The sequence below is a fragment of the Rhea pennata genome, chromosome 5, assembly GCF_028389875.1.
Source record: "Rhea pennata isolate bPtePen1 chromosome 5, bPtePen1.pri, whole genome shotgun sequence".
Classification (NCBI taxonomy): domain Eukaryota; kingdom Metazoa; phylum Chordata; class Aves; order Rheiformes; family Rheidae; genus Rhea; species Rhea pennata.
In genome coordinates this window covers 53,572,664-53,587,104 of record NC_084667.1, presented here as the reverse complement: position 1 = coordinate 53,587,104, position 14,441 = coordinate 53,572,664, and the positions used below count along the sequence as shown (strand labels likewise).

Here is a 14,441-nt window from a genome sequence, read left to right as displayed (position 1 = left end):
CCAAAGATGACCTACCTAGTAAATTATCATGTTAACTTAATTATTTTGATTGCTTCTTTGATACACGTGTAGTTATTCACCTAGTCTTTTGCTAAGGTACTCCTGCAGCTTTCCTAGGATGAATGCCACCAATTCTTCTACAGATCTCTCACTGGAAAAAAAAATCTTATCTCAGTAATTTGAACTTCAAAGTTTTACCCAACAAAGTATGTGTATTTCTCATTCTAAATGTCAAACACAGGAGGAATGAGGGAAGTCAGCTCACAATAAATATTCTAGCAGTGATGACATATTTTAATTTGTTCAACTGTTTGTGATGTGTGTGACAGGAAGGACATGCCAGATCAAATAACTATATTCAAAAAATGTCTTTTGCTGTACTTAATTCTCTTCCCTCAACTGAATTCATCTGAAGTCAGAGATTTAGACGTACTCATTGACTGATTCATTATTAGACTCCAAATATGAAGACGTAAATTCTCATGAAGGTTATGTGGTTGTGTACATCGAATTCAGTGGTCTCTGCTCCCTGTGCAATACACTGGCACTGCTCATGGCATTGCCTGTTGCCATCATCCTTCAGTAAATAAGTGTTCCCTCAAAGAATAGGAGAAGGAATATGCCCCTGAAGGAAAGGTTTGAACTAAATGGCCTCAGCATTACTTCTGATGCAAAATAGTGCTTGCTTTGAGTGATACTTACAGACACAATTCTAGTCCTCTGTTAAATAAGAAAAATACAGTAATTGCTTATATTTTGAAGAACAACACATCTCTCCACTGTTGGAAATACAATTCAAAGATAGTGTAATGGGAACAAAGCTTGTCAACTACAGTCCTCTAAAAGCAATTAATACATAAAATAAAATTCTTGCTCTTTTAAAATGAATTCCTCTTCCTTGATTCAAGGTTAAAGTGATTGCAGCTACAAACCTGATTGGCAGGCATTGCTGCTTCTCTCCAGCAAACCTCCCCTAACGTGGGTTGAAAGCCTACACTTACCAGCATGACATCCCTCTCTAAAACTAAAGCTGATGCAGCAGTGAGAAGGCAGTAAGGGAGGGAAGAGTGGTTCCCTCAGGTAGCAGAGCTGAGACTTTCCCCCTCACTCTGAGCAGCAGGCTGCACACGACAATGCCACCGAGAACATGGTTGTCTGGGGACCACAACAAGCATCTAGTACCAAACAGAGAGTAGTTGATTGCCTGGAAAAAAAAATGTTCCTAAATGTGAAATAACCTCTTTGTGTGTATCTGTGGCCCTGAGATAGTGCACTGGGTCACTGAAGCATATCTGATCATAAATTGCTTATTTGGGAGAACTCATGTATGTTTTTCACATTGTTTTTACAGCTCCCAAGTCTACCTTTTGCCCCACTGAGGAGACCTGGTGGCCAGGCCTGGTTATTATCATTGCAGTATGCTGCGCCACACTAGTGTTCCTCTTTGTAGTTGTCATCATTTGCTACAAAGCCATAAAAAGGTAAGACAACAGGTGCTTTTAAGTGCTTAGGGCAGTAGAATCCTTCAAAGGCTGACCTGAGACTTGACTGACACCTTGTTTTTGTTTAAAGGCATCCTAAAAGTAAAATGCAGACTGTGGGCATCCTATAGTCAATATGTGTTTTCATTAGAGAGTCACTTAATGTACCTTTTCCTGCCTGTGTAAAGGATGAAGTTCAATGCACATCCGTAGGCCAGAGGATAAGAAAAACTAGAAATGGGACAGAGCCACAGTGTTCAAATTAATATGAACTTCTCCAAAGTTAAAGTGTTGCAAGGGTGCTGGGGAATGTCAATAGACTTTGACTTGACCCAGTGAAGAGGTACGCACCTTCCTACCCAGCTATGGACCTGCATGCTGGTGTGACAGTATTCAGAATTCACACACGATGGATGTGAGATTTTTGGCCCAGGTCCATCACTAATTATAGCTTTTCAAATTGATGCAAGTCCTTTTAACCCAAATTCTAAGGTAATTTCTGTAACTTTCATTTGCAGACTCTAATTCTAATTTATTCTCAGTTCAGAATGATCATCTACAGAATTAAATTAAATTTTAATTGTTTTTTTAATTCCTTTAAAAGCTATATATATGTACAACACTGTGAGTAGTCTTTTCAGCTTGTCTACTGCTGTCCTTGCAATATATGTGCTCATCTACCACTGTCTTTGGGATATATGTGCTTGTGTAAGCCTCAAGGAGTTAGAAGTATTGATTTCAATTACATAGAAAAATGTGAGGAAAGGTCATTGCTTTGTCTAAGGAATATTTCAATTCTCTGGAAAAAAAGTCAAAACTTGGAAATTTCTGTATGAAGGCTTAAACTGTGAGTCCAGAGTGTTGAAAATATTATGTGAGAGTTGTAGCTGGGATGGATGGAGTTTCTTTTCTCCTCTATTGGCTCCATTGTATAGCTCCAAGAAAACCCAACAATCATGATTTTATGGAGTTGCTGTAGTGTGCCATTAGAGTCACGGGCATGAGCTGTAGTGCAGCTGGGTGATGTAGCCCAAAGAGTAGCAGTATTCAATCCACAACTCTCATTAGATACTACAATGACATCTGAATATCAGTTTGGATTAATTTATGTTTTTTCAGCTTCGAGATGTTTGTGGGCGTTTTGTTGGAGGGGAAAAGAGAAAATGGAAAGTACCTTTCACACACACACACACACACAAAAAAAAAAAAAATCCATAGAAAACAAATGCAAGATTTTTGATTAGCCCTAGCAGGGGTATCACAATAGTGGACCACTGCAAATGCTTCATGATTGTCTGAAAACTTACTCAGGATGTGAAGAATAATACATCCAAGAGCATCAAAAAGGGATAATTCGAACAAGAAGACAGAAGTCTGTAACTAATTTCTAATTAAATTTACATAAGTATCTTTTCTGCTTCTAGTTTAGCTAAAATGAACACTTATTGGTTTTGAGGAACTGTAAAGCTTTCATTCTATCTATGAAACTTTCAAAAAGAATCATCTATGGATGACTGAAAGTCCATTTGGATTGCTGATTTAATGCAAAATTTCTTACCTGTGTTTCCTAAGCTGACATCAGCTGTTCATAGGAGGTTGATCCAATTCCACGTGGAAAGCTGCATATGTTTCAAAAATAGCTATTGTGTTTCTCTCTCAAGTGCCAAGCTGTGAATGATTTCTGCCATGTCTGCAAAATAGACCGAAGAGAACAGTAATTCCCAGGGCAACTTGTGCCTAGCAAAGAATATTTCTTCAGATCTGCTATCTGATGCTGGTTGATGGGAAGTACAGAAAAGAAATTTAAACAGACAAATTTAGAGCTGTCTTGAGAAGTCTGTGGGAGTTCACATAACAAAGGCTCTTGTGTTTCATATCAGTGAAGAATAATACAGATACTGGATGAAGACACCCATTATTTGTCAACAATGTGGATATCAACATACAGGTCAGCAGCTGAACTGGCATTAGGCTCAGAGCAGTGAAAATTCCTCTTAGATCTTCTTCTTGTTGACGTTCATACTGCTGACAAATGCTAAGCTGAAAACTGCTCAGAGGTAGGATGGATGGATATAAAAGAAAATCTTATTAATTATATTTTTGCAGAGTAACTAGAGCATTTCTTTTCATCAATGACTCCTTTCTAAAACAGTTTTGTTAAATGGATGCCCTGAAGTGCTTGGCAGCATTCCTCAATAGTTCAGGTTCCTTGATTCGTTGTAAAGAATATCTATTGATGAACCCTGGGAAATAAGATAAGTACTTCACAAGAGAAAAATGTCTGCCTTTGACATAGAGTATTATCATGAGTTGTTGTGCTGAATAGATTTTGGGATAGTCTGAGAAATCCTTCACTGTATTTTTTGCTGAGAGTTAGGCCTATCTAGAGAAAGAGGGAGGGAATTAATCTAGGTGATACTTACGCCAAGTTTGATTTCGGTGTGTTCCCTGCCTGTGGCTATCCCTCTGGCTGGGGGGTTGTGCTCTGCCTTGGGCTTTCTTACATCTACGTCTGCCTGCTCAACTCTGCAGTCCTTTTCCAGACTGTGGTTCTCTATGCATCTCCTGGAAGTGGGACCTCTTTCATTGCAGCATCTCCAAAAAATCTGTCTCCCAGCTCAGGGGCAGCAAGTTATCTGCTTTCTTATAACACACCCAACCTCTCAGAGTCTTCCCACTGAGCCATTCCAGATGCCACCTGCTTGTCCTCCACCCCATGTCTAGCCCAGGTTGCAACTACAGTATGGCACAACCTTCTTGTGTCCAAGGAAAAGCACACACTGCTTGCCTTGATGTAAAAACCAGAATCAGCCTAAATATCCAGATCTCACCCAGACCTTGACTCTTTACTTAGCTCTGAGTGAGGGACAGGAGGAAAACAATACCAATGTCTTTCACAGCTGAACTGCACCAGTTGTGGGGAGGATGAGCAGCCTCCCAGGCACCTAAAGGCAGGACTCCGTGAGCGATAGAGGGAGCAGTGACAACCCTGCCAAATGCAGAGCACACCTAGTGCAGAGGCAGTCAGATCTATGCTCTTATCTTCATCACTTATTTCTTATACCATTTTGAGCATGTCTGAAGGTTTCTAGGGGTGGCACAGCCTCTATTCCCTGTCATCGTGTACCTGGTCACTGTACATGGAGATTGAGGGATGAGGAGAGCAGCAGAGTGTACTGAAGAAAGAACTGCTCTTGGCAACCAGCACAACCTGACCCCCAGGGCCCTTTCATCCTGAGTTTCCTCTTCCGTGAAACAGATATAAAACCATTTGCCTACATCTCAGGGATATCACTGAGATTCATTACCTACTGTTTGTTGAGCAATGTAAATATGAAAGTAGTAAGAATTATCGTCCAAATATACATTCTCTAATATTTTGAATAAGAGTGTCATCTTCTAGACTTTTTAGACAGGACTTTTTTACTGCTTCTTAGGGGAGCAGTGGAAGGAGATCCGTGTCATCACATTTGGAAACCCTCATTCTGATGGGAGTCCATGCAACAAAACCTCATAGTGCCAGTAAGTGTGAAAACTGGCTTACCAGTAGCAGATGGCTCATACTGTTTTTGGCGCAACAGGAACAACATTAAAAATTCTCGCCAGCCCATCAGCTAAAAAACGATAGGCCAAAATAAAAATACTAAGAGTGTACTAAACATCCGTTCCTTGTAAGGTATATCTATGGGTAAAGTTAGTACTATAATCCACTCTGAGTTCAACTATAGTACAGATGTGTATGGTATATATCTCACAACGACAAATTCACAAGTATTACAGGAGGCTATTGCAAAGAACCTTACTGCAATAACTTGATTTCACAGCTTGTTAGTCTTACAGGTGAAGTGGGTTTTATAGTCTGAGCATCAATGATATCTATATCCTGTCCGCTTAAAGCTTTTGGTTTGCCTTAATTAACAGTATATGCACTAAAGGGATACTAAAAAGTGAAATAACAGCAGTTATCTAGTTCTAGAGTGTAGAAAGAGTTAAAAGTTTTAGCAGGAAGGTGCAGGCAGAGATTTATTTGCACAGAGCCTGGATCTGTTGTATTAATCCCTCACTTCTATAAGAATCAAATTTAAGGTAGAAATAAAAAAGGAGAACAATCCTATTGTGCTTAAGTTAAAATCTCATTTACTCGTTTCAAAGGGCCAGACCTGATCAAACTATCTAATGTCTGCTTTTTTGTAGCAGGAAGAGAGGGAGTGACTGTCCTCGAGATATCATAACTCAACTGTAGTTTTATTTAATTTCTATAAAAACTGGCTCCTTATGTTGTTTGTTTGTTTTCCTCTGTAAAAGCTAAAACTTCAAAATATCACCAGTTTTCAGCACTAAGCCTTTTTGTCAAAAATACAACTCATGGATTGGTGCTTCCATGTGTAAAATAATCACTAGAGCTAAAGTAGCCTGCTGCTATCATCATCTCTGCATCTCTATAGGAAATATTCAAGTTCTGCTAGCATGAAACGGTCATAAGAAATCCTGTAATCCATTCCTGTGCTTTTTGATCCAAATACCAAAGTGTGTCAACCAGCACTGTCAATCAGCACTACCAGACAGGTAAAACACTCAGGAAGATGCGTATGGGATAACTCTTCAAAGAATCTTAAAGCTGCCTCTAAACTTACTGCGTGCATCGCCGGAGTCTGTAGCATTAGACAGCACGTGACTGGCACACCAGGGCTGGCTGACCAGCTGCAGAGCTGCGTTGTTGCATAAATCAAGCACTGGAAGAGATTACATATCATGTTATCTTGTGCTGCAGCATGGTTATCTGATTGGTGATAACACCCTCAGTTTTGCAGTAGAAAAGATGCTGTATATACTGAAATATCTCTAGAAACTATCAGTCATTTTCTCTTCTTGGTGACAGAGGGATACTTTACTCTTTCTAAAGATGTGAATTTCTCATAGGATATGTTTCCATGGCACATTAGAGGATCGGCCAAATTATAAGGATTGGCCAAATGTGTAGCACTTTGTATCAACAGCAAACACCGTCTGTGATACCTTTCATTTGAGGATTTCTAGGACAGGCATAACAACTAGGTAGCATTCAGATCCATAATAAGCAGTGGGAGTTCTCTGCTCATTTGGCAGGTCAGGAAAGTGATCCTGCAGCCAGAGATGTCTGAATGAGCGAGCGAATCATCAGTTCAAAACCTAGAATACCTTCAGGTATTTCTCTAGCATTTCTCTCTCCCTGAAAGACCTTCTGTTCTTTTTCTTTGCCCAGAAGACTGTGGCCAAAAAGTAAAAGCAGGTTGTCCAAGAAAAAATTGTAAATTAGTATAGACTGAAAGAGGCTGGATCTTTCCAGTATTACATGGCTTGTGGACTGGACTCAGGCAAGTAAAATGTGAACATAAGAAGCATTAACAGACCTTCAGCTGGTGTAAAACAGTGTAGCTTAAAAAAAAATCAGTGGAGTTCTATTCATTTTAATCACCTCTGGAGGTAGCTGTCTCTTAAGCTTTTCTCAATATCCTCTTACTGGAGGGAAGTGGGGAGTAAACACAGATTAACGATAGCTGTTTGGTCAATAGACAGCTGAGATAGAGGAGAGAGGGGCCTGCGTTATGTAATCCTGTTTCTGCAGCTCACTGGCGCATCAGAGCCTTTTTCTGAGTAGGATATTTACATACTGGGAGGGGGACCCAGCCTCTGGATCCTTGCATAAAATTAAGATACTGAAGCCATCTCCCAAACCGCCAAGGCAGTAGTAAAGCTGAGCATCCAAGTCTCCGTGCCAGCTGATGCTCACAGTACAGAGGCTGGTAGGAAGCACTTGGGGTGGTTTTCCAACATCTGACAAACCTGTATTAAATGCCTCCAGCACACCCGTATGGTCTGGGTGACCTGTAAGCAGCCCATTTTCCCTAGGGACGCCATTCCTTGGCTCTGCCAGATTTTACACAGGCTGAATAGCTGTTCTCAGCTGTATATCACAGGGTTTGCTGAGAGAGAGCCTGCTTGCTAAGTCAGCAGAGAAAGGGTGTTGATGGCTATGTTTCACATGATGTACCTTTTGCTCACTATTCTAACTCTGTCAAGGCATGACAGTTTTGTACGTGTCCCACAGCCTGTGAGAAAAGTACTATAAATACCTGTACATGCACTTCATTAAATAGGTGCTGAGTTCAGCTTCAAATAATATTTAAGTAGAAGAAAATATTGCATTGAAATAAAATGGCAGGTCAGATGTAAACTGTCTCAAAATTAATTGCTTAGGTATTTTCTAGGATTTTCAGCATTAGTGTATGGTTTATGGATTCTGTATATTACAAAGTCTAGTTTCAGTAGCAGAAACACAGTTCAGGAAGTTGGTTTTCATTAACAAAATGAGGCAGGGTGCCTATAAGGGAAGACACTATGGTATTTTTTCGACAAAAAGTGGGAGGGAGGACTGTGATGAGGCACTACACATGGACAAATGCATCCCAGGGTGAGAGGGGTATGTCCCACTCAGCAGGCCACAGCCCTGTGTTTCTCCCCACCCCATTTTGTAGCACTCATTTGTCCAAAGAACAAGAACTGTTCCTCTGTGTAGCCATCTCTTACCAGAATCACTGAGGCCATGCACAGTCTAGTCCAGGATCATTATTAATTGCAAGAAAACCATGCTTTCCAATTTCAAAGCACTTTATAATATCCTAAAGACCACTGCTGTAGCTGGACTGATGTCCATAGCATGGTCTCATGGTACTGTATAAAGTTAAATGTTCTGTGTTTTCTCCAGAGCCCTAACTACCTAGCAAGGAGCGTATGTGCAGAGATAAAACAAAGCAGTGGCCTAAATTTACTTCATTACTTTAAAGAGAATATGATACACAGGTCAAGATGATTTGAGATTGCTAACCTCTCTTTTATTGTCCCTGAAATATTAGAAGAGTTTGCACAAAAACGGTGCTTTAATTCTCAGCAGATGGCTGGAAAGACAGTAATTACTCAGTAGATAAAGTAGCACTGTCGTTTGAAAACCTGGGGAAAAAATCCTGTGTGATTACCTTTTCCACTGGCTACACGTTGATGTTTATCTGCATCCACTCCACTGAGCACACCCAGCCAGGTGCTCTGCATCCGCTGATCAAAGCCCAGCACCCCCGTGGGTTGCCCGGCCTGTATGCCTAACCACCTCCCTGTGACTTTACTCCTATCCTGGGAATGTGGTTTGTGGATGACAAGTTAAACACTCTGAGCAGCCAATCTTCCTTGCTGCATGAGATTCCGTTTTTTTCACCTATGAAGAAATGAGTTCTTGCTAGTTTTCTTATGTTCTTCCAAAGCTTTCACTGCTTATTAAAGCGAATGTAGCCCTGTTTGATGAAAACGGAGAAACAGTAAAAGGAAAATCAACTGTTCTTCCAATCAGCCCTAAAGTCTGGGTATTAGTTGTGCAATGACTTCCAGGGAAGTATGTACAAGACAAACTGTTGAACAGCTTTTAAACTTGATCCAAGCCCACTGGAGTTGCCAGAAACCTGCTGTATTCATTGTGCTGATTCAGTGGCATCACTGGGGATTTTATACAGGAGGACTAAAAGTTGGTCCAGTCCAACATTTTTGTGATGCATCAACATGAAAGATGGTTGACCCAACTTTTGAATTGGACAAGTGAGTAGGATATGAAAAGTGTTGCTACCACTTGTTAGCAGCTTCATTTGATAGATCATGGACTGATGAGTAAGAGGTGTAAAACATCCTTTCACCCTGAGAGATGGCTGAGCCAAGCCACATTGGCAGTTTTGTGCAGGCAGGTTTGGGTGGCGGTTTCTGTGCAGTGAGCACTTTGCAGATAAGCAGGAGGCTCTGTTCTCCAGGGCTGTCAGCCTGGGATTTTTATAAGTACCTTTGCATAACTCTTACAGGGGAGGATTCCTATTGTGCTTGTCTCCTTTAAATTATACCAAAGTCACACTCCACCAGCGAGAAAGTTTGCTGTCAAATTTTTTCCTCATAACTAGGATCATGCTTTTGCCCTTGACATTAAACAAATACCCAAGTGTTTCACAGAATACTCTCTTATAGATTGCTTTCACTTATTCACTCCTAATTAATGCTGTATTAACAAAGATGCTAATAAAAGTCTGTAGAGCATTATGGTCAATTCTGCGATCAATTAACTTTTCATTGTTAGCACAGATGAGTTACTATTTTTCTCTGTTTTCTACTGCCAGTGAGAATACTGTGTTGAATTGGCAGAACTTGGATAATAAATTGAGGTATTCTACCATTATGGTCTCAGTGCCACCCTGTAATAGCCAGGGGTGGGTTTCACAGATTCATGCCAGAGTATAATCCTCATGCTAAACCAATTATATTGGCTTCAGTGGAGTTATTCCTGATTTACCCTAGCAGAGCTAGAAGATACAGGCTGATACTAAAGCTTTAAATCAGTAGGGCAATTGCCAATTTAAGCAATTTTACTATGAGTTTTTTATTGCATATTGTTTTTCTTGAAGTGCTAACTTCTGAAGTAATCTGAATTAATATCAGTCTTGGGTTTAAAATCAGTGTTTAGACTACTCAGCTGTTCTCTTCATAGACGAGTCTAAAAACTGACTTTAAACTCAAGTCTCTGACATATTCAAAACCTCACAAGGCAAAGAAATTAAGTTTTATTTGTTAGAAATCTGTTTAATTTTTAAGCCAATCTTACTTTTTGCAAGCTGGCTTGATAGCACTTGTGGCCAACCCTGCTGGTGAAAATCCACAGTTGTGACCGAGACGTACCCAGCATAGTTTATAGGGACATACAAAGAAAGCTTTCAACATGATATTCTGTGGTAACTAGTCTTAGGATTGGTTTTGTTATGACTTGCAAGAATTCACCTGCAGCACTCCTGGGTCACCCAGGACAATCTCTTTTATGTCTCAGAGGAAATTGTACTCATTATATTGGGGTGGGAGGGAGATCAGTTACTCCAACCCTATATCATACAGAAATTTCCCTTGCACAAAGTGAACCCCATAGGAACCTGCTGAGCGCCTTTATTGCTCTCTTTTCCATTCCATGGAGGTTCTCCAGAGCATCTACAGTAAAATCAGTTGAGCTTGACTTCTCCAGGGGCCACACAATTGCAGCTCCCCATGGGTTCAGATGACACAGTGGATTTGCAGAAGCTCAATAAATCTGAAAATCAGAATGAGAAAGCCAGAAGGGTATGAGCCTGATTCCTCTCCATTACCCTGCTTTTCATTCTGAATAGATGTATTGACTTTCTTCTTGTCCCATTTAGTTACCTTTAACCATACTTAGAAGGGCAACAGTACCAAGTTACTATTGCTGGTTGATGAAGGGCTCCAAGAGAGGCGCAAGAATGGGGAACCTCCACAACTCCAGCGATTTCCAGCCTTACCCTGACCGCTCTGTTAGACTCAGAGTCCTTGCACAGTGTTGTGTCTTAAAGCTTAAGGAATTGCAGGAGCTGTGGTAGGATGCATTACATCCTGTGCAGGGAATCTCAGCCAGACATAAACAGGCATCTGATCCCTGTGGTGTTATTTCCCACTGTAATTTATGTGCATTAACTTCACACCTTTATCTAATTAGTCACAATTTGGTGTGCAAACAAGCTGGCAGCTTAGATATGTTTTGCTGAAACAAAAGGATGTTTAGAAAGGTTCAGGGTTCTTGTCCACACCAACAGACATGGGGATGTTGGGGATCTGGGCTCCCCAGTACAAGAAAAACATGGACACACTGAAGCAAATCTAGTAAAAGGCCACAGAGGTTATAAAGGGACTGGAGCATCTCTCTTATGAGGAGAGGGTTAGAGATCTGGGACCATTCAGTCTGGAGGCTAAGGGAAGATCCTGCCAATGTTTTTACTTGAACACAGGAAAACATTTCTTCACTATGAGAGTGGTTGAACATTGGAACAGGTTGCCTAGACACATAGAGTCTCCATCTATGGGGATATTCAAACTGTGATTGGACATGGTACTAGGCAGCCTGCTCTAGGTAACCTTGCTTGAGTAGGGAGGTTGAATCAGATGATCTCCAGAGATCCCTTCCAATCCCAATTACGCTGTGCTTCTGATTTGTGTTGCTCGGACGGAAGGTCACACTACAAGCCCTGCTGCCTTGCTGTGGTCTTCATCATCACTCAGCCACAGTGGCCAAGGCACAAAGGGTGCAGGAAATGTTTCTGCCATGCAGAGCTATGGTGTTCCTTGGTCACAACACAGCTGTACTTATAGTTGCTTGGAGCCACCCTCAAAACCCTTGAAGCTGTACTACAGCCACTTGTATGATTGCATGGTCTTATTTCTGTGGCTTCTGTCCTTCCCTCCCTACCCCCCCCCCCCCCCAAGTACTTACTGCCAAATATTTATAATGCTCCTAGGTTGCTAAGCAGCACATAGTTCCCAGCTGGGAAGAAAGCCTTGATGAGAAGGCGAGAGGCACAGCAGGTCAGTGTGGGCAGAGCTGGGGGTGGGAAAAGCCAGCATCTGCTAGTGGTGGTCCTGCTTTGCCACTTGCTTACCTCGCTTTTACTTGGGTATTACCTCCATCAGTATGCGTGTGGCTACTCCCATTAGTACTGTAGGACTAGAGAGCAGGACTACCATTTTGTCTGGTTCAGAGAGCTGTTTGTTAAATAGCCATGTTATTTGTAGAGATCAGATATCCTAATAGCATCACAACATCCATACTCCAAGCTAATGCCAGGTGATGGAGTAAAGCACAAACAGAAAAAAATGAAGAGTCTGATCAAAACTGTATACAAGCCAGAAAACTGGCAACAATAGGAAAATAGAATCATTCCTCATTCTGGGCTTTGCCATAAACCAACCATGTGAAATTGCTCCAGATGAGAAAATGATGTAATTCATTCTTTAGTGTCTGCGTTTTGAGTTGCATGAAACATTAATAAGATACTAACACTCCCAAACAACAGTAGCTGAAAGCTAACCTGGATTTTCTCTTCAGTTGTTCTGAACCTTAGGGAGCCCTGTGTCCTTCTGAGGATAGAGACTGGCTGAATTCAAGTCCTTCGTCAGAGATTGTCCCCAGTTACAACTGCCTAAGCTCTGTTTCCAAACTGCACAAAAACAAATCTATGCATAGACATCAACATGTGCAGGACTTGCCAGTTGTTCTGTCCTTTGTATGGACTTGCCCAGTTGCATGTCTGGAGCATTAAGTGTCTGGGAGCACTGTATGCAGTCACTACTACACTCTATGCTGACTTACATGGAGTTGTATCTATCCTGCAAAGAGCAGGATCTGTCTCTGCAGACTTTTCTTGATTACTGGCGAAATTCATAAGTAGCTCCTTGGAAGTTGGCAGTGTTACACCAGCTGGTGGCAGGGGCAGATTTCCTCAAATGCGAAGTGATCCACAGTGTAGCAAAGGCCAGTTTATCTTAAAAATTTTGTTTTTCTTTATTCCTTGCATTAATTTCTGATGCAAACACTCTTTTGCAAAAGATGTATCTATAAGGGAATATCTGCAGAGAATTTTGGTTCATCTGTATAGAAAGTAGCCATTAGTATTTAAACGGGTACCTTGGTCTTCTGTATGGATCACGTCCATCATTCAGGTAGCTGCCTATGACTGCAAGCGATCAAATAGCAAGGCAGTTATTTACATGCAGAAAAAGAACTGGGCACAAAGTAGCATAAAAGATCAACTTTGGTGGATGAAAGCCCAGTGCACACGATGGCAATACCTACAGCCATTTAGCTGGTCAGACAGATTGGCCTTCAGAAATGGTGCTAGTGTGGTGAAGAGTAGCTCTTGCTCATTTCCTCTCTCTGCCACCTTATTATTATAATCCCATAGTTTTCCAGTAATGATGGCCACATTAACATGGAGCACCGGGCAATGGCCAGCCAGTTTGCAGATGTGGTACAGGATTCTTGCATCTTTCTCTGTTTTCTCCTCAAATACAGATGTATTGTTGTAAGGACGGTTTCTAATTGGGAGCCCAGATAAATAACAGCTTATAAATACCTTTTACTAGTTTCACTGTGGCTTAACAGAAAGAGCTAGGTAATTCCTATGCCTTGTTCAATGTATATGTTCAGATGTCTTTTCTACATAAAGCAAGCAAGTTATTCATTAGTACTGATAGAGTTAGGTGCTTGAAAAGCATGTTTCTCCAGATTCTCTTGATAAATGTTTGTTTATTGAATACTTTGAAAATAGAAAGTACTGAATAGGGATGATTGTAGTTCAGTCTATTCCAGAAATACTGGAGAATTTTCTGAGGTTAAGAGAAAAAAAGTCTTAGTTTTAGCTTTCATTCATATTTTTATTTTATCATTTCAATGAGTTAAGCGGAAGAGAGTGTTTGCCGCCTTCCTGCCCGCACCTGTGATAATGTCCATGCCTCAGTTTTGGTTGGGTCACAAAGCACACCCACAGAGTGTATGAAGAAGTGAAAGACCAAACCTGCATGTACACTCAGCTTTGGGGCACAAAAGCATGGAGGGTGCATACAATCCAATTTGGAGACGAGCCTTAAACTTTGGTCCATCATTATGTGCACCCCATGACTTTGATTTTAGTGAGATACCCATAGCATACCAGTGCTGCAGTAATGTATCCAGTCTGTGCTGGTCTCTCTGCAGGATAGTCGTAGGCGGGCTCCAGAAAATGCTGCTCTGTTCCCCCTTCTGAGCTGCATGAAATGGAAAAAAGCAATGCAGGAAGGGGTACTGCCTTCACTATCGACCTCTTCCTAGCTATCACTCAGCTCCAGGTAATGTAGCTGAGCATCTCACCCATGTCTGAGATGTGATCTTAGGTTTTGCCTTGATCACTGAGAATCAACCCCAGTGAAACTGTGGCTGTACTTCAACTTCATTGAAATGATTTTTCATATAAGAGTGGTTGTTTCTGTTCCCTGAAGCAGTCAGTATTTCTTCTTTGATTCTTCCATTTGACAGCCTAGACAGCTTAGTAATATGAGATTTTAATAAGTCCCTTGGATCACCCTGTC

The 14,441-nt window shown here is 41.1% G+C and overlaps 1 protein-coding gene across 1 annotated transcript in view; it reads left to right on the top strand.

Moving 5' to 3' along the window:
• PRIMA1 (proline rich membrane anchor 1) overlaps positions 1-14,441 on the top strand; it is a 55,012-nt gene that overhangs the window by 30,814 nt on the left and 9,757 nt on the right. The window contains exon 3 of the mRNA XM_062577298.1: positions 1,352-1,481. Within this exon, the coding sequence (XP_062433282.1) occupies positions 1,352-1,481 (130 nt within the window). The remainder of the gene's footprint in view (positions 1-1,351; positions 1,482-14,441) is intronic.